At 38.6% G+C, this 21,356-nt stretch overlaps 2 protein-coding genes across 5 annotated transcripts in view; one reads left to right on the top strand and one right to left on the bottom strand.

Annotated features, from left to right (window-relative positions):
* Positions 1–12,619, bottom strand: part of ZFP91 (ZFP91 zinc finger protein, atypical E3 ubiquitin ligase) — a 30,497-nt gene extending 17,878 nt beyond the window's left edge. For both annotated transcript variants that reach the window (XM_007196478.2, XM_007196477.2), the window contains exons 1-2: positions 12,186–12,619; positions 7,135–7,163 (exon numbers count right to left, since the gene is read on the bottom strand). In XM_007196478.2, the coding sequence (XP_007196540.1) occupies positions 7,135–7,163; positions 12,186–12,529 (373 nt within the window). In that variant the 5' untranslated portion in view covers positions 12,530–12,619. The remainder of the gene's footprint in view (positions 1–7,134; positions 7,164–12,185) is intronic.
* Positions 11,824–21,356, top strand: part of LPXN (leupaxin) — a 43,786-nt gene continuing 34,253 nt past the window's right edge. Inside the window, exon 1 of one of the 3 annotated variants that reach the window (XM_057552202.1) lies at positions 11,824–11,919. In XM_057552202.1, coding sequence (XP_057408185.1) covers positions 11,880–11,919 — 40 coding nt within the window. In that variant the 5' untranslated portion in view covers positions 11,824–11,879. Of the gene's footprint in view, positions 11,920–12,786; positions 13,510–16,039; positions 16,170–21,356 lie in introns of those variants that run through there. The other 2 variants (XM_007196480.2, XM_007196481.3) reach the window with 2 other exon arrangements.

Here is a 21,356-nt window from a genome sequence, read left to right on the forward strand (position 1 = left end):
TTACATGAATTTCACCTTAAAAAGAAAATACAAAGGGGAAAAAAGGAGCACTTCAGGTTCTCAGAGTAGAAACTGACAACAGAGGATAACCCACACATTAGGATAATCATGACAAGATAGAAAAGAACCAAGTTCTGTCTGTGTGGTGCTTCAAAGACAACTTGTAGTTGTTTCTCATAATAGTAGGTGACTTTGAAGAGGCTCCTTGATACATAAGTGATAAGAAGAGAAAAGAGCCGCAGCAGCCCGGGTGAAGGAAGACACCAGGCAAGCCACCGTAGGCACAGTGAATACAACCACGTTCTGGAAAGAGAAAGAAGGGACAAATCAAGAGTGGTTGATGCTATGAATTGAGATAAAAAGATACTGGTACTACTGGCAGGAATGTTTCTCCCAATTCTTCTAGGTACCAAAAGATGAAACATAAAGTAAATTTTCTCAATCCTAGAGCAACCAATAATCCTTTCAAAACAACCTAACATCAAATTCCAAAAGGTGATAGCCATTTCATCATGATAAAATACTTCAAATCTTAAGGTTTATCCTAACATGACCTGGTCCTCCTTCAGACTGCCTCATTTTCCTAACTGAGGCTTAGAGAAATTAAATGACTTACCCAAGATTATAAAGCTAACACTGATTTGGGGTAAATAGGGAATAGTTGGTTGATAGGCTGGAAGAAACCAGAGTAAAAGTCTCATCTCTATTTATTTAAATATTTACATTTCTTTTGGGAAACTAACAAACCTTAAATACTTGTTAAGTGCCTAATATTTTTTCCCTTTTTCTAAACTTAGTCCTCATAATCCTGCCAAGTAATTATTATTTTTATAGATGAGGAAAGCAAGTAACTGACTTTCCCAAGCTCACATATTAAATGGTGGAGCTGAGATTTGAACTCAGGTATATCTAAGTCCAAAGTCTATATTCTTTCTACTATACCACACCTAATCATATAAAAGAGGAATGGGGACGTGCCAGTCCAAGAGCTTAATTCAGATTTGGTTCATTTCCACCCAGCCTTAGGTTCAGAGCCAAAAGAGAAGCTCACTTATGTAAGATACTGACCTAAAAGACCGCAAGAAGAATTACTTCAAGGAAGTGAATTCTTAACCTAAAACTGCATGTTTAGAACATTCACAGTATCACTACTCACAATAGCTAGCTAAAAAGTGGATCAACTGATGAACTGATAGGTCAAATGGAGTATTTCCATACAAAGGAATGAAAATATTTATACATGCTACAACATGGATTAACCTCAAAAATCTTATGCTAAGTGAAAGAAGCCAGACTCAAAACAAAAAACCTCACATACTGTATGTACAAGTCTATATATAAGATGTCAGAAAAGGCAAATCTATAGACTGAATTACACACTTAAAAATGTGTGAATTTTAAGGTATGTAAATTATGCCTCAATAAATATTAATAAAATATGCACTGCAGCACTAGTCATAAAGGCCAATAACTGAAAACTACCCAAATGCCCATCAACAGTAAAATGGATAAACTGTGATACATTCCCCCACAATGGAACACTACATAGCAACGAAAATAAACAATCTATAACAAATACAACATAGAGGAATGTCACATACAGTGAGCAAAAGAGGCCCTACAAAAAGAGAACATAATGCATTATTCCATTCATATAAAATTCAAAAACTTGCACAACTAGTTTGTGCTGTTCAAAGTCAGAATGGTGGTTACACGTAGGAGTGGTTGATCATGTTCTGTTTCTTGAGCTGGGTAATGGTTATATGACTGGACTTGCCTTGTGAATATTCATGAAGCAGTGCACTTCCAGTAAGTGTACCTTTGTATACATATGGTATGTCTTGAGCAGCCTATCAATCAGTAAATAAAATCACCTGTAATCGGGGGGGGAGGGACCTGAGAAATAGCAAATGTCCTTCAATCAAGTAATAGTTAAATAAACACAGAACATACATGTGTAGTAGTCATGGTTGGATGCCCACCAAGTATCTAATTCATCTCTTCCTCTCTCCTTAAAGAATCAAATCCACTATTAAAAAGAGGGTAAGCTAATGGTTTTGAAAGTGTAGTTTGCAACCTCCTATGGGTCCCCAATACCCTTTCAAGAAGTTTTCAAGGTCAAAATTCTTCACAAAAAAACCTGTTGGGATTTTGATTTGGACTACACTGCATTTATAGATTGATATGGGGAGAAATAACATCTTAACAATACTGAGTCTTCAAACTCATGAACAAGGCACATCACTCCATTTATTTAGGTTTTTAATTTCACTCAGCAATGTTTTATACTTTTCAGTGTATAGGTATACTTCATATCTTTTATCAGATTTATCCCTAAGTATTTTGTATTTTTGATACTATTGTAAAAGATATTTTAAAAATTTTATAATTTTAATTTTTTGTTGCCAATAGACAGAAATACAATTGATTTTTGTATGTTGATCTTATATCCTGTGGGGTGACTTCAAGAGGCCTTGCAGCTTTTGGACCATTGACCTGAGCCTACCATGACATGAAAATGCCTGAACTGAACGGCCACTGAGGAGAGGGACAACTGAGAAATAACAAATTTTTGTTATCTTAAACCACTAAGTTTTTGAATGGTTCGTTATACAACAATGCATAAGAGTTTAGAGAGTCACAGTAAAAAAAATGGGGTTTAGAAATTCTCAAAGAGGTAAAGTTACAAACAGAATCAGTCAATAAGAAGGTAGGATGTAAGTTGGGAGTTCAGGATCAAAGAAGTACGCCACATGCAAGGAAGCAGGCAGGCAAAAGACAGAACCTCAGTTACCTCTAAGGGAATTAACTGCACTGAAGCTAAAGGGTTATTTGCCTGGATGTAGTTAGATCAACCTGGCTAGTTTTAATTCAGAGGAGCTTGATCCTTCTTGGACTTACAAGGTCAGGGGTCATGAAATCAGAGCGAATTTCTTTTTGTCAGAGGTTCTCATCCACCCATGATCTCAGTATGAGGATAATGTTATGCTTGCATGTAGAGACGGGTGTCTCTTCAGGGGTTTCAGATTCTTATATGCTGAGTGTAGGCTTGCCCACTCAGGACCTTAGGCTTCTTCTGCTTCAGTTTTCTTCTACCAGGGCATTCTGTTGCAACTCTCAATTGGTTCTGGCAGGGAAAGGAATCTCAATATAAAATCACTATTATATATAACAGAATAAACTGTGTTGAGATGGTTCTGATATGTTGAATCATAATCAGCAGATCGTTATAAAGTTATTTTTTTATATGTAAGGGACAGAAAGACTCATTTACCTGAGTGATGAAACATCCCATAACTGAAAGGAGCTGATAATCAAGGCTTTCTAAGCCTATGTCACAATCCACATTAACCATAAATGAGGTATGTCTGCACTTCAAGAAGAACCACAGGAGGTCTGGATGTTTGAATTAGAAAAATGGTTTAAAGGTTATGGGGCATTCCCAACATGGAACAAGATGTTGAGCTGATCATTCTCATACTGAGAGAAATAATATGGTTCCTGTTACCTTAAGATAAAGGGCTAGGAAGGAAATAGGATAGATAAAATGCCTATCTAAAGTACTGTCAGCCTCTTGAGACGTAAGCATTATAATAGTCAGAACTTGAGTTTCGGAAACCTGATCGTACTACTCTGTGTATTTCTATAATTAGCTCTACTTTGTTTTCCACAAATAATTAGTAAAGCCCATTTTGAAATATTAGCCAATCTCAGCAATATTAAAAGAAGTCAGGGAAAGCGAGTCCTTTTAAAAAAACTTATATTTAAGCCAACTTTAGAAGCGTATCATTAATACGTGAAGGAGAGTCTTTTAGCTAAACCTGACAGCATATCTGAGGGTTAAGAATGGAAGTATACATATATGCCTTTTTTTACTTAGAGATTTTTCTTCCAGAGTTCTTTTCTATTCAAAACTTACAGTATTTTATTTTCACTAGGAAACCCGGTTATCAACAAAGAAACTCAAAATGTTTCAAGAAAGAATTGTGAAGACAGTGTTCTGTACATCCTTTGCACAGAAACCCAAATGGTAAAAATTAAAAAGTTAGATTTTTCTTGTTAGAGTGGGAAAAAAAGGTGGGAATTCCTGTTCTATATATTAAAGGATGACACAAATATTGTTTAAAAATACTGGAAATGAGAGGATAAGAAATAATCAAAGGTATTCCAACTCAGGAAAACAGAAACACTCTGATGAAATTAAAGCTATTAAAGTTATTAACTAGATGAGGCAAATAGTCAAAACTTTAAACAATTTAAGTAAATTCATAGATCTGTTATGAACTCATTTGGTGATTCTGTCTAGGCAATCTTTTCCAAACATCACTACTCCCTAAGAGGAAGAGTAACTAAAAACAGTAAAATGATTTTGAATAAAAGATGAGACCCAAACTTTTATACAATCAAATTTTCAAGCACCCAGGATTCCAAACTGTTTCCCATAAGCTCTGATTTCATGAGCTATTCTTTAAAGGGAGGGGAAAAAAAAAAGGAGGGGGTGTCTTATAGGTAATTGCTGCATATTTTGGTATTTACATTGCATAGTACCCGAAATCAAAGTCTCTGAGAAGTCCTGCAATCAATAACTTTGATGACTCAAACACTGCCCACATTCATTTGACTCTGTAATATTTGTTATTATTCCATGAAACTCTTGAAACATTTAATAAAGATTAAGATACTACTGTCTCCTTTTTTACGATTTATCTTGGGCAGTTCTGGTTGGAGGTTTGAAAAGTGAAAGAAATTAAAATTAGCAGACTAAGTAACACTGGGATTATTAATAATTACATTTAGTCAAACCATTCCTTTACTTCATTACCTTAAGTATAACATTGGTTCAAAACAGAGACCAGAATGAAAACATAAAGCCAAGTTAAAATGGCATTAGCCAGGCTCCATCCCTCAGAATTTCTGCTAACGTTCTTGGAAGCTCCACAATGACGATGATAATCCCTGGCAGTGGTAAACCAAGCTTTCATGTTTTAAGCGATCACTTGTTGAATGAATTAATAAACACTATTCTCAAAGCAACTTTCCATTCTTTTACATATACCCATCAGGGTTAAATAAATATAGTAGGAACAGGGACCTATACTAATATGTTTCCTTACTATTATTTCAGCTTGAAAACGAACATGGCACTTTGCAATTTAATAATTTAGGAACAACAGCAAGCTGTTTTTTTGTGTGTGCCAAGTCATTTATTCAAACATGTCCAAAGTTCTTATCTTTAGTTGAAGGACAGCACATAATTTCAAGTTGTTTGGAGTAAATAAGAGTAAAAACAATCCTGAAAACATCTTTTCAATGTTAAGAAAACAAAAAGATAGCTGTACCTTTAGAAAATCAACCTCCATTTCTTTATTCACTGATCTAGTTGTATAAGATAAGATATACTTATGTACCTATATATACTGTTCATAGAGTTGAACAGCCACCGTAACAAGTAAACTAATGCAGAGACTGAGATGGGGGTTGGAGAGTATTTCTTTGAAATTTTACAAACTTAACAACAGCTACCTTTTATTGAGTCCTTACTGGATTCAGTGTACTGGATTATTTGCAATAAAAGGAAGAACCTGAATTCAAACCCTGAGCTCTAACTCTAGATCCAGAGCATTTAACTAGTGGATTAAAGTGGGATTGACTGAGACTGAATTAACCACAATGCAGTTTTAATCTCTCCTCAACTGCAAAACTGTACATAATATGCCAACCTCTGGTTTAAGAATTTGACACAAACAGTGATTAATTTATCTCCAGCAGGGTTCAAAATTTCCACCGCATTCTGTGAGCTCACCTCAAGACAACCCAAAATAATTTCTTTAGACATAGTCTTTAGACACAGGACGTAATTTTAGCTCTGATAAAGGCAGGTTGCAGTTTTTGTTTTTTGTCTTAATAGAAACTGCTCTGGTACTTGACTGCCACCTGTCTCTACATTTTCCCCTCATCCTAAAATTTCCAAAATGATCTCTGAGTAAGGAACACAAGACTTTCCATTCTTGGCAGACATATTCTAATTTCCAAGTATCAACAGCAACAAAATCCAAAACTTGCTAAACAAAATAGTCATGCAAAACTTTCTACACAAAAAACTTGCCTAGTACAAAATACTTATGCCTGGTATACTATGAAATATTAGCCTTAGATTCTAAAATTCAGAGAAAAAAGAAACCTGGTCACTGACATCTAATTATTTACAAAGCAGCCACCAATTCAAGTTACTGGTTCCTAACCACACTGTCATTCTTCTCAATGGCATAAATTCAGGTTTTACACTTGCCTTATACATATTTGCAAAGCATTCTTTGTAAGAAAAAAGTCTACAGTAAGAATAATAAGTATTTATGTTATACATATACATAATGAATTAACTGATCAATCCTTTAGGACTGGACCAAGATCAGACACTGTAAATGAAATATGCTTAAAAGTATCTTTGTTCCAGTTTTAAGAAGGACGCTGTGTATCTGAATGCAGCATCAAGGAACACAGCCAATAACTAGGGAAAAAAAATTTAATAAATGAGCAACTGGCCCAACATGACAGGGGCAATTTTAATAACGCAATCTGCAAAGCCAGAATAGTCTTTTTAAAAAAGCATTTAAAAGGATAAAGTGAACATCAGCTTCCCTTCATAATCCAGATAAGCAGAAGAGTATATTTAATACATATATTTGGTTTACTATTTGAAAGACCTAATGACCCGATTTAATTATTCACCAGGCTAAAATCTTAGAAAACTTTTCTCTTCCTATTCTTCAAACTGCATTTATAACATGAGTCTCTACAAGCACCAAGAGTTTGTCTATACTTTACTCTGTATAGTGTATATCATTCCTCTCTGTTACTTTACTGAAAAACCAAATAGTTTTAAAAATTGCAATCAAGTGACATCAAATAATCTGATTTCCCATTATTAGGTTTCTAAATAATGCCAAAATGTTCCACTTGCCCAAACCTGCTGTTAACTTAAATAGGTTCTATCTACTCCAGTAATTCTTTACTAAATAATAGTCACTTTTAAATAGGAACAATTTGAATTATTAGGCTGAAGCTCATTCTAATTTCTATCAGATTGTAAAGCAGTCATGAAATATACATGAGGTAAGAATGACTCAATCTTACCTTTGTCAGATGATACTTTTTCTATGCATCTGAAAGAAAAGAGAATCAAATATTAAATGAATAATCTTGCACACTTTATTAAAACACAAATATTTACCTCTTTCAAGTTCATCTCCAGAGTGATGCAGAAAACATCTAGAGTAGTACTGTCCAACAGAACTTTCTGGAGTGATGAAAATATTCTACATCTGCACTGTCCAATACGGTAGTCGCCATGTGGCTACTGAGTGCCTAAAATAGCTATGTAACTGAGGAACTGAATTTTCAGTTCTGATTAATGTAAATTTAAATAGCCACAAGTAGCTATCATATTTGACAGCACACAGCTAGAGTATCACTCAAAAGTTGTTTTTAACTGTAAAAAGATATTAATACAAAGAAAATATTGCTAATTTTGTTGTATTAAATGGTCATAAGAGAAAAATGCCCTTATTCTACACAAATGCAGTAACTTGGGGTGAAATGAAATAATGCTTGAGATTTCCTCTAAAACACTTCTACCGAAAGAAAAAGAGGGGGAAGCGGGATAAAGATAGCAAGCATGGCAAAATCTCAATTGTTAAATTTAGGTGATAAATACTGGGGTTTCATTATACTATTTCTCTACTTTGTGTTTATTTGACAATTTTCATAATAAAAATTTAATGAACCTAAAAGAAAACCCTAAAATTATTCATTTGTTAAACCCAAGTCAAAATCTATTTCTAAAAAGGCAACAGACTGGACCTCAGAAATAAATGTAACTTGCACTTTACAAATTAGATAGGAATAGTAAAGAGGCTAATGTGTAATAAACTACTGGCTAAAAAAAATGTCATCCCCATGTTTTTAATTCAGGAAAATTTCTATCACACATAACTGTTGAGTACGGTATAATGAATCCCCTCATAGCCATTACCCACATTCAAAGTTGACATGTCTTGGATCTTTACCATAAAGATGCCACACAGCATCTCTGAGCAGTACAAAGTTTTCTCTTTTTCTCTGAAAGCAAACCTAACACAAATGAAGACTCTTATGTTACAAAAGAATATCTAAGCAAATACAGAAGTGATAGCATAATATAAATATTCTGTTCCCTTTAGAAAGACTAGATATCATTTTCTCATACCATTTTTTTTTTAAAAAGCTTGGTATAATAATTTTAAATTATGTTATTAATGTCCCAATTAACAACTAACACAAGAATACTGCTAATCATGTTAACTCTAAATGAAAAGTACAGAAACAATTGTTAGATCTTGAAACACTATACAATTAACTTTCTGAAAACCTTCTGGAACGGTTCAATGTTTCTTTTACCACACTGATCACTGTTAAGAGGAAAACTCAGGATTTCAGGCTTAAATACAATTGAAGCCTTCTCCAAAGAATCATAAAAGTTTTTCCAATTCAGAATATTACTGCCTCTTCATTCTCACTATTATGACCATTGCCTTTTCCCTACAAAAGCAGCAAGAAGGTATCATGCAAAGGTTTACTACCGTTTTACTTTCAGCAAGAAAATAAACCCAAAATGGAACTCCATATACCAGAAAACAGAGCAGTACTTGTTTCCTTCATTTGTAACCCATCTGAGCCTGTAGGTTTACCTCCAGTAATATTCAGTTTTAGCCTATATTCCCTGTGGTGAGGAAAGAACACCTTTCCTCAACAGCTAAATGAGAAATTTAAAAAAAAAGTATTTAAGTGTTAAATTCTGAAATGCATCAGATAACTAAAGGACTTATTATCACATGGGAGAAAGAAAATCAGCCTTCTGCATTTAAAGTAGTCTTATTTTAACAATTATATTGTTTCCATATTAGCAGAAAGCAAGAACGTTTTAACTTATGAATCAGAAATAAGCTGGAGTGTGTGGGTGTGTGTGTATATATATAAATTCCCATATACATACATATATATATATATATATATATACACACACACACACACACATTTTTAAGTTAGATGAGTATATAAACATCTGTATTTGAAACATAAGAATCTTAACTCTGGAGTTTACTGGCTAAAATACAGCAAATGAAAAGCCTAATTCTTAGTACTGATATATCATCTTTCTTCAAATTTGGTTTACCTTTCCTTACTATTAGCCTTTAAGTTTTAATTTATAATGATTATAGATTTAACTTCATGCCTTTTTCTTGAGCACATTCACTGAAAAATTCTTTATTTCCCTTCACAAAGAGTTCCTACTCTTTTCATTAATTTCTGAACATTTCAGTGCAAACAGAAAAGTTGTTATAAGCTTAGGCAAGTTTCTAAAAACGATAATTGTCATCTAACTATAAAGCTCATTTCACAAATCATAAATTATCAACTAAAGACGAAGAAGCATATTTAAGGAGATTAAGTGACTTGCCCAAGGTCACTTAGTAAGCAGTAGAAAGCAATGTTTTTTCCTCTGTTATTTTGCCTTGTAAGAGGAAAAAAGATTACACTCAATCCAAGTCTCTGTATTTACTGACATTATTAAGCTACTATACACTTTGCTGTCTCTTCTATCAAGAGAAACAAATGCAGGTTAAACAGCTGATGACTGGGAATTTATTGGGGGAAATGTTATTTGGAAAGTAGGGCTGAATCAAGGTGAGAACGCACTAGACCAGGGTTTAGTAAACTGAAATGTCTTAAAGGATTGTTTCTCACTTAACTAGTTTTAAAATTTATTTTATCATTCTGAAAACCTGTAAACCATGCACACATTTGACAAACCTCCACTAATCAATGCATCTTCCTCCTTTACTGAAAAGTCCTTGAGGATAAAGTCCATGTCTCATTTTCCTTTATAAACCCTGGGTCAACACAGTACCGGGACCAGTTACTGCTCAATCAAGGTTTGAGCTGAAATGCTTTAGTTCTTTGATTTCCAGGGCATGCAGTAAATTGAAAATGTGTAACAAAAAAATTATTACAATGAAAATGTATTGTAACAATCCAATCAAAACTGGATAATTTAATATATATATATAATTAAGAGAGAGTTCTGAGGCTAAGCGAAGGTAAAAGAACACTACTACCTTTTATGATATTGGATGAGAGAGAAAGGGACTTTAAGAATGAAGACTATTCTTTCCTCCCCACAAGGAATATTGTGGAGAAAAAAACTGAAGGGGTTTAATTAAGTCATCTTCACCCAAGTTCAACTACTGTAACATTTATAATGTGGAAATAAAAAAAGACTCATTAGCACTTTTTTGCCAAGAGTCAGGGAACGTAATAAACCATGACAGCCAGTAAAACTACCACTCTAGGTATAATTATCTTAAGAGATCATTTCTATAAGTAAAACTGGTGGATCAGTGGGAGGGAAATGTGGCAAGGAGATATAGGTATATTTAACTTTCAAATGGGCAGGTGAAAATAGAAGGGAATTTAAAAAATATATATTAAGTTATCAACTTTCCTGTGTACGGTAATACAAAAAGAATTAAAAATCCAATTTCACAGAATTTACATGAAAAAGACCACTACACACTAGTTTTACCTCTACCAAAGACATCACTGCTCAAAACAGTAACTTTTAGTAAATACTTCCTACATATCATTCTTTGTGTTAAGTGTCTCACATGGTGTACTTAAGTCTCACAAACGCATCTCATAGAGATTAACATTATCTCCTATAGATAATAAAATTGAGGCACGAGCAGTTTAATTTGTCCAAGGAATTTATATCCAAATAAGGCTAATGATATATCTTTTCAAATTTATGAGATTAAATACAGAAGCTTAAATTTTTTGTGACCATGAAATTCATTTACAGCAATTAGAATTCTAATTGCAGCTGAACCATTTGTAAGTACGTATTTCTGTTGTCCACAGAAAGTTTACACAATTCTCTAAATTATGTTAATTTAAATAACATTCAATAATTTTTTTTTTAACATTCAATAATTTGAAAGCACATATAATACACAGTATACCTTTGAATGTTATTTCTCTTTCTGAGAGTCTTCTAAGACAAGCATGCTAAGGTCACAGACTTCACTCTTAATTTCAGAACAGGAGTGTTTTAAATCTATCGGGTCTGTACAAGCAAAATATTGCCATGCTCTCTGCTGGGGAGGTAGGGTGGTGGTGGAGGTCGGGGGGCATTTAAAACTGATTTCTCCCCCCACCTTCAACTTTCCCTGCTTTTACTAATTTTTTTCACTTGAAAGTCAAAAGACACAAATGTCTTCAGTAACGAATTCAATGGCTAATGTGATTAATTTCTAGAATTTACAAACACGTGTGCTTCAGTATTTTCAGCACAGAAACATTTTAATAAACAATTTAAAATATTTATATTTCTGGTCAACTGAGTTTCTCTATGATCTCTAGGTAATAAAGAAATTACTTTCAGATTATTCTAATTTTTAAGGACGAAGTTCCTACATTAAAACATATGCAAAAACAAACACATAAGCTACTTGTCAAAAAAAATGAAAGAAAACGCATCTCGTTACATGAAAGGCTCTACACTTAAAATTGGCAAGCCACGTTTTACCCGACTACTAACTCCTAGGCTTTTAAAACGAGTGAAAAGTGATGTGAAAATTCAGTAGAGTGAAAAAAGCTACATAACGATACTAGTACAACTGGCTCTGGAGCTAATTAATGGGACGGGGGGGGGGGTGAGGGGGACGACACAATTTTGAAGGCTAAGATCTAAGCTCATGCTGTAGATTTCCTAATGGGGATGTGATGTAATACTGGAGAGCCGCCCTAAGCGGGAAAGGGATAGGCTGACAAAGGGAGCGCAGATGCCAGAGTGCGGGAGAAGCCTGAGGCGGCAGGGGAGAGGTGGATCACTAAGGAGCAGAAGAAGTGTATCCTACAAAGGACGCCTTCAGGGAGTGGGGAAGTGGCCGGACAGACAAGCAAAGGGGGCGGAGGAAGCCAGAGAGGAGTGATAAGACGGCCAGGGAAGCGGCGTGACATCTGCCATGCGAGCCGGCAGGGGGCAGAGCAAGCAGGATGTCACGTGGAGTGATCGCTACGGGAGCCGAGAGGGTTGCGTGCGGGTAGAGGGGGGTCTTTCCCACCGCCTGAAAGACTGCGTTACTCACAGGAGTCGCGGACTCTTCTTGCCCTGAGCTGGAGACGGGGGCTTCGCGGCCTGAGACTGCTGCCCTGGGGCGTCGGGAGGCCTGGCGCTGGGGCTGCTCCTCCGCCGGCGGGGATACTCGGCCTTCCTCCGGCGGGACACAGCGGCGGCGGCGGCCGCAGCGGCCCGGCCCCGGTCCCGACCTCCCCTCAGCACGCGGCTGCTAGTGGTCCCCCCAGGGGCCGCCGCCGCCGCTTCAGGGGGCTGTTGTTGGGGCTCCTCCGGAGCCGCCTTGGCCGCCGCCGCCTCTCCCCCTTCCTGGTCCTGCTGCTCCGGGGGTCTCGGCTCTTCCGTCTCCCCCGGCATCGGGACTCGTCCGCCCCCCACCCCCTAGTCCCAGGCGGCGGAGGCGGAGGCGGCGGCGGCCGCGGCGCTGCTCCCCCCGCCCCCCGGAGCGACCGGCTCACTCTCACTCGGCGCTCCTCGTTCCCCCCTCCCCTCCGCCCGGCTCCGAGGGCGCCCCCCCCACCCCCTGCCACTCAAGGCCTTCTACCGCAGGCGGCGCGCGCGCGCCCGCCACAGACGCTCAGCGGACCAATCGGAGAGAAGGAACGGCTTCTTCGCCCCGCCCCCCACGGTCTCTCACGCAGCGGCGTACCGGTTCCCTCCCCCACCCCTCCCTTCAACCAATCAGGAAACGGCTCCAAGGGAGCGCGCGAGGTTTTCTTCCCCGCGCACCCGTTCTCACCGTTAAACGGCTGCGTCTCGCGACAATGCCAAAGTGACCTTTCTCCCCCACCTCCGGAGCTCAACGCGCGCTAAGGGCAGTGGGAGGGGCAGGTCTCGCGAGGAGGTTGGTGGGAAAAAAACGCACCTCTTTCCCCGCCTCGCGCGCACCCTGGAATGGCTGCGCGCGCACCTGCCTCCCTAAGGAGCCGCTAATGCCACAAGGGCTCTTTCTAGCCTTCTTCCTTAAGCCGCGGAAGTAGCCTCGGCGTTTTTCTGCCCCCACCCCGATCCCACTTTCCTGTCTGTAGCCTTTCTGTCCCCAGCGCCGCCAGGTCTTGCGGGGAGAAGGGGGAAATTTTTTTGAGCTGTCGCTTCTCCTTTAAGAAAAAAAGCCCCGTCGGCTGCCGGATGAAAGTCTCTGAAAAAATGGCGGCGGTAGGACAGAGGCGGGGTCGTGAGGGCAAGGAGGACCCGCCTTTTGGCGCATGAGCATGGTTAACTTGCCCAGGGGCATCCTGGGAAATGAAGTTCAACTTATCCTACGCCTTAGGAAAAAAGATACGAAGCCAGAGGCGGAGAGGATGCTGGGAGTGTTTGACTAATGCGCGATGGGAAAGGTAGTTTACTCTTTCCGCATTTCGAATTTACTCTTCCGGGGAGGCAGTGTTTCCGGGTTAGGCCTCAACGCCTGCGCAGATCTGGCCACAATTGTGGGCCCAGTAGCTGGTGGGATTTGCCTGGCAGGGTTTTCCGTAGTTTCGTACTTGGTGTTGGCGAACCATTTGTAGGGTGGACACGTAATAGCCCTCACCTTTGTCTGGTTAGGTGGCACCTCATCTGGGACCGGTTAGCGTTTATATCTGCAATATCCGTCTTCTGTGTCTGACCCACTAACCTGTGAGCGTCTGGAGGTCAGGGATTGAATCTGGTTCCGTTGGATCCTAGGGGGGCTAGCACAATTCCTACCACTCATTTGATTCTTAATAAAAGTTTGTAGAAATAATTTTAGAATTGCTTTTTTACTAGATGTTGTCGGGGTCGAGGAACTGGTATCGGCTGCTTAACTTGGCTGTGGTCCCTGGGCTGGAAGGAAGGGAGGTGAAGGGTTGTTAGCATGACTTACCCGGAAAACTGAAGGCCTCCCTCACACTCCCCACCCTGAAACCATCTGCTTCTGCGGTTTTTAAATGTTTCTGCTGCACAGGAAGCATGGTCAGAATAGCAGCTTTGTCAGAAATTACTTTTCTCTTCGCTAGCATGTGAAACTAAATTGCTCTAACGCATCAAACGGGAGTTTCCGTTTGCTTATCTCCAAGTTGCATTTGGTGATGGCTGTGAGCTTTTTGCGTTGCTTCCTTTTTTCCTTTCATCCATTATAATCAAGGAGCGATTTGCAGGAACAGTTCTTACCCCTGGAAACTAAAGCATCCGGGGTTAAAAATCTCCAACGTAAGTGAATGGAAACAAGATCTCGGAATCCAGTTCTAAATTTCACATTAATCATTTAGTTAAACTGCAGATGGAGTCCAATATCTGCAAGCCAAATGCTGAAGAGCATTTTTCCTTCCAGTATTTTGGTTCAGTTACCACTTCAGATTGGGCAAATGTTCATATTCTCTGTTGAGTGTTTTGCACTTTCATGCGGGTAATGGCATTTCAGTTGTAAAAACTGTTTAGCATAGTGTGGATGGGAATTTTTCAAACCTATGTTTGCAGTGAGCAGACTTTTAGAATGGCACTGACATCCAATGGCTGCTCAAAGTAATGCGGAGGTGGGATCTCCTTTACATTAAAAAAAATTTTTTATAAGTCTTAGAGTCACAATGGAATGGAGGATGAATGATTCCTTTAGATTAACCTTAAAAAGACCACTGTGTTGTAGAGGAAAGATTACAGGCTTTGAAGTTAAATCTGTTATAGTAAGTAGCAAAGCCACCTACTAATTATATTATCTTTAACAAGTTTCTATTCCTTGTATCTATTTCACCACTGGTAAAAATGGGGATAATATCTGTTTCACAGGACCGTAATTTTAGTTCTTTATGTACTGCCTTCTCATAGTAGGCTTTTTGTAATTGTTTTATTTTATTCAAGGTGAATAAAATCACAGTGGTATAAAAAAAAAAAAAGGTGAAAGTTAACCTCAGTGTCACTTTTTAGAGAAACTAAGACAATATAACTAGGCAGGAATTGTGCTTAATTGAGATGTCTGCAGCTTAGAACCTGGTGTCTTAAATCTTCCGGTTTCATTCTTCATGACCGCTATAGTTGTTTGCATTTTGAACCACTGAAATAAATTTGGCCCTGAGAATCCAAATGTGAACCTGGTCCTGAGAATCCTGTTCTGCCTTTTTTTTTTTTTTTTATCTTTTTATTTTATATTGGAGTATAGTTGATTAACAATGTTGTATTAGTTTCAGGTATGTAACAAAGTGATTCAGTTATACATATAATATGTATCTATTCTTTTTCAAATTCTTTTCCCAATTAAGTTGTTACAGAATATTGAGCAGAGTTCCCTGTGCTGTACAGTAGGTCCTTGTTGGTTATCTATTTTAAATATAGCAGTGTGTCCATCCCACACTCCCTAACTATCCCCCCCCCCCACTTCCCCTCTGGTAACCATAAATTCAGTTCTCTAAGTCTGTGAGTCTGCTTCTATTTTATAAATAAGTTCATTTGTATCTCTCTTTTTCCCTGCCTTTAATGGGTTTATGATCTATTCAGAAAACCAGGTAAGCACAATTTCTGGATAATTAAGCAAAATGAATTGGGTGCTAGTTAACTCTGATGGAAATTTTATGAAGGAGATTATGCTTCCGTGGTCCCTCAGGGGAAAAAAAATCAGATTCCATCATGCACAGTTACAGCAGGATACCCACACTGGGCAAAAACACAAGTGCAAATCTGCCATTCCCATGAATTCAAGATGAATCCAGGCATATAGTAGGTTCTCAAATTTTTCAAAATTAGTTTTGATTCTTTATCACCCTGGCCAATGCACAGCCAGAACTCAAATCCAATTGCTCACCTTTTATGTCAGGCTCATTTTTTAAAACTCTGACCTACAAAAAAAAAAAAAAAAGAAAGAAAGAAACTCACCAAATCAAAAGAGAGGAAGTGCTAAGCAAATACAGGAACCAAAAAGGGTTATAGAGGCTGCTTCACGCTGGCTCATTCAGTTCCTTTGCGGTCCTCTTCTTCAACACATGCCAAAACAGTTCCTCACAACCTGTGGTACCAGAGCATCTTGGGTGTGTGACAATGGAAGAGTTGGGTGAGTGAGGATCTTCTTGGAGGAGAAACTCTGAGGGAATGAAGACTTGGCTGCCATCTCCATGTGTGGTGGGGTATACTTCTAGCCAGATGGAGGATAGTGTTGGAAGATTTTATTTTCACTTCTTTCCTGACCTCAGGCCAACCAAGAGTGAAGCATGAGGAACTATGTTATTTTGGGGAACTATGGGTTTGCTGTTTGTAGAGGCACAATAGGCAGAGAATTTGGTGCTAACCACAGAGTAAACTCTGCACAAATACTTGTGGGCTGAATTGTGATTGAAATTGTCATTTTATTATGAGCATTTTGCCTCTTGGGGGCTGCTGGAGATCTTAGGGTGGTCACAGAGTTGGCAAGTTCAGAGATGTGATTTGGGGGGGAAAAGAAAGAAAAAGGAGGGGGGTTAAAGGGTGTTATGAGAAGAAATGGAATAGAAGTACAAGAATGAGGGATTCGCAAAGGTTGGAGAAAGGCCAGAGCGGTTTCATTTGTTCCATGGTTTAGTATTAAATAAGACACAGCACTATTACTCCAGTGCTTTCATTGCTAAGCTTTTTATTGGGAGCAATTCTGAAGGAACAGATTACCATGGCCTGCAAATATGATACCTCCTTCCACTCCAAAGCAGTTGAAACCAGCAGTGAAGCCATTGGCCACACTGCTCAGAGTGATCCCTGATTTCAAACCTCTGGAGTAATGTAAGGTCTGTCATTCTTGGGACTCATTCCATATCTTTTGCCAACTTTTGTTGCTGTCATCCTTACTAACACTGAGTCACCTTTACCCAATGTTCAAGCTGCATAATTACACAGTGTCCTGGGTTTGTATGTTTGGGGTATGTCAAAAGTGCAAATGACAGCAACAAAAAACATCTTGCATGTTGTCTTTTTAAAAAAAATGTATTTTGAGAGCTGGAGGAGTAGAGGAAGGAAGGAAGGCAAATTACAGGAGGGAAGAGATGTTAATGAAAAGGAGAAGAGTATTTAATGTTTAATAAATATTGAACTGTTTTGGAAATAAAGTCTATTTTGATAGTTGGAGTAGAATATATTTTGGATTTGGGGTAGACTCCCAGTTCTTATCCTGTGTGAAGGTTGGGGAAGTTCACATTTCTGCATGAGTTCCTCTAGAGTCCAGTTCTGCTTTTTTATTTTAGCGATACCTCATGGCTTTAATGTAGGTAATCGGCAAGGGAAGTAATGCTTATTCAGTGACTTAAGCTACATTTGTACATATGTTAATCATTTTAGTGTTCCAAGCAACCTTCTGAAATAGGTATTATCCACTGTTTTTTTTCAAATGAGAAAACTAAGGAAAACAAAATAACTTGTTCAATGTCACTCATAGGAGCATCTGACACCAAAACCGATTAAGTGACAAGGTGTTCTCCTATTTTAGCAGTTTGTTGGCTCTGGTGTTCCAGCCAATAGGATAACCCAGATAATTTAAAAAAATTTTTTAAAGTAGATTTGCGCAGTTTTGCATTTCCTCAGCAGGATGAATGGTAGAGAAATTTGGTCCAGGAATGTGGAAAGTACCAAGTGGCCTGGAAGGTAACATTCATGTATGTTATCCAGGTGGCTAAACCTCATTAGGCTGTTAATAGCTACACCTCAATCGCTTCTTCAAATTGTCATCAGCTCAATAACTACCCAAAAGACTTAGGGTGGGTGTTTCTTCTCCAATGTGGAGAAATAGCGTGGAGGACAAGTCAGCCCAGGCGGGCCAATATTTCCTCTCTGCAGTACTGCCCCCAAGGTTGGTAGTTTATATCCACCCAGAAAGTCTTACCTAAACCCTCATTACATGGGGATGCTAGATAAAGGTGAACCGGGAGCAGACTCTGGCTCGGAATGAAGTCATTACAGTCTAGTGAGACCCTCAAGACACCTCACTTACTTCCCTTCCTGTGAATGTTGACACTGTTTGATTTCCACAGACGAGGCGCTATGAAAATGGACTGCAGAGTGTTCAGTCTGATACCCCCCACCCTGCACCAGTAATCCTGTATTTGTCATGCTGAAATTAGTCATCTTCAAATTACAGCATCTGGCCAAAAGGGAGATAATCTCGGGGTGTTGGTGATGTGTACACTCATAGGAAACAGGAAGAGAAAGGCCTGTTAACTCATGACCCAGAAAGGAGTTTTAGTAACTCTGGTTAGCTGGCGCTTCTAAGGGTAACCTTCTGCTCTTAGTGGTATGGTTTGCTTCTCTTGTAGAGGGTCTTCCCTCTCCCCTCATCTTTATTGTAAATGCCTTTTTTTTTTTTTAAAGATTTCATTTTATTTATTTTTGGCTGCGTTGGGTCTTTGTTGCTGTGCTCGGGCTTTCTCTAGTTGTGGCCAGCGGGGGCTACTCTTAGTTGCGGTGCGTGGGCTCTAGGCACCCAGGCTCAGTAGTTGTGGTGCACAGGCTTAGTTGCTCCGCAGCATGTGGGATCTTCCGGGACTAGGGATCGAACCCGTGTCCCCTGCACTGGCAGGCAGATTCTTATCTGCTGCGCCACCAGGGAAGTCCTGACTTTTTATTTTGAATCCAAGAGGAACCATGACTTCTGTTTGGAGCAAAGCTTAGGAAATAGAAAAGAAAGAAGCTATATCTTAATAGAGGGCTATAGAAAAAAAATTTGGAACTCAGAGATTTGGCATTCAGTTTGGCTAGTAAAGTCCTGAGAGAAAAAGTTTTACTTTCTATTTCTACCTTACTTTTTCTTTTCTTTCTTTCTTATTGATTGATTGATTGATTGATGGCTGTGTTGGGTCTTTGTTTCTGTGCAAGGGCTTTCTCCAGTTGCGGCAAGCAGGGGCCACTCTTCATCGCGGTGCGCGGGCCTCTCTCGTTGCGGAGCACAGGCTCCAGACGCGCAGGCTCAGCAATTGTGGCTCGCGGGCCTAGTCACTCCGCGGCATGTGGGATCCTCCCAGACCAGGGCCCGAACCCGTGTCCCCTGCACCGGCAGGCAGACTCCCAACCACTGCACCACCAGGGAAGCCCTTTCCTCTTCTTTTTAAAAACCTTTTATTGTAGAGAATTTTAAAATTTACAAAAGGAAAGAAAATAGTTAAGTCTGATGTACGCATCAATCACCTTAAACAATTATCAGCTCTTGGTTAATCTTATTTCATGTATACATCCACCCATTCCGTCCATTCCTAGATTATTTTAAAGTGATTTATCATTTATCATTGTATCATTTCATATGTAAATATTTCAGCATAAATATATATATACATTTATACAAATAACCATAATACCATTATCATATCCATAATATCCTTAATAGTAATTTCTTAATGTCATGACATACCATTATCACACCTAAAATATTAACAGAAATTACTTAATATTATCAAATATCCTATCACAACTAAAATAAGTTAACAGTACTTATTACTTATTGAATTTTCAGTCACTGTTCAGTATTACTAATTGTTTCTTTCTTTGTTTGTTTGGTTTTTGCTTGTTTATTTAAGAGTCATACATTGAAATCAGTTGTAAGTCTCTTATGTCTCTTTTAACCTATTGGTTCCCCCTCTATCTCTTCTTTTCCATTACAGTTTATTTGTTGAAGGATCATTTGCCCTGAAGAGTTTAGCTCAGTTTGCTTATCTCTAAAATGGTGCATAAAATTCATTATATTTGTGAGCTGGATTCTTGAGAAAGATCTGTAGAGGATTTCATTTGTAAGAAATGTTTAGATCTTTTCTTATGCCATTAAGAAATACCCATCCCCGAATATCTGAAATAAATTAAAATCTTTTTTTAATGACCTGTAAAGTTCATTTTCCTCATCTGAAGACTTTAGAGCTAGGCAGATCCTTAGAAATAATATAATCCAGTGTTTTGCAAAGTTGAAAAACTACAATGTGTGGTAAGAAATCCACTGGAGATCTACTAGTGGGTCTCGATCCGCAATTTAAAAAAATACTGTTGTGATGCAATTGCTTTATTATGTAGATGAGGAAACAGCTTCAGAAAAGAAAGTGTCATGCCAAGATGCTCCAGAGAATCCATATGGGAATGGGGTCTGGAATTTCTGACTTGCAGGGGCCAGGGATCAGATAGCCCAGGATCAGCCAGGTGCTGCACTCAGTAGCAGCGTGACCTTAAACAAGGTATTGGGCTTCCCTGGTGGCGCAGTGGTTGAGAATCTGCCTGCTAATGCAGGGGACACGGGTTCGAGCCCTGGTCTGGGAAGATCCCACATGCCACGGAGCAGCTGGGCCCGTGAGCCACAATTGCTGAGCCTGCGCGTCTGGAGCCTGTGCCCCGCGACGGGAGGGGCCGCGATAGAGAAAGGCCCGCGCACCGCGATGAAGAGCGGTCCCCGCACCGCGATGAAGAGTGGCCCCCGCTTGCCGCAACTGGAGAAAGCCCTCGCACGAACCGAAGACCCAACACAGCCAAAAATAAATAAATAAATAAATAAATAAATAAGAAAATCCTTAAAAAAAAAAAAAAAAACAAGGTATTTGTCTCTTTCTTAATCTACAAAATAAGGACAATGCTATCACTTGCCTCAAAGCATTAGGATGACTAAATATATAAATATATAATTAAATATATAAGAAGTATATAAACTCCTGAGCACAATGCCTGTCCTGTGTTAATTTTATTATTAACATTAATCTCCCCAAAACAGAAAGGTAACAGTGTAATACTCATCCATTAAAGTCCATTGGTTTTTCCCAAGAAAACTACAAGAGAAACAAATCTCAGCTGTTTGGATTGCAGCATCTTGCTTGACTTTGCAACATCTGTTTCCCCTCCAATCCCTTTTTCTCCCCACACCTTAAATGACAGAATACTTATACTTTGCTTTGAGAATTTTGTTATGTGCTGGGGATATAAGAAAAAAAATTATCAGGATTAAGAATAAGTTTTACTGTACTGGCATGTTTTGGAAAACTGTAATATAATTGCTTATATTTTTCTGATGGGAAAAAATATGTAGCATTTACCTTTTTATAATTGGAGATCTTGGTGGGTGATCCACTCTCAATAAATGATAAAAATGAATATGCTGCAATATAAAAAGCCAAATTGTGGAATAAGACTATGAAATTGAATGCAACCATAGGAAATAAGAAGCAGGCTACAGTATGCAGAGGGCATTAAACATCTCCTGGTAGAATGGACCATATTCTTGAAGTCAAATAAGGAGTAAGGGAGGATGTTTGAATTT

The sequence above is a fragment of the Balaenoptera acutorostrata genome, chromosome 9 (assembly GCF_949987535.1).
Source record: "Balaenoptera acutorostrata chromosome 9, mBalAcu1.1, whole genome shotgun sequence".
NCBI classification, from domain to species: Eukaryota; Metazoa; Chordata; class Mammalia; order Artiodactyla; family Balaenopteridae; genus Balaenoptera; species Balaenoptera acutorostrata.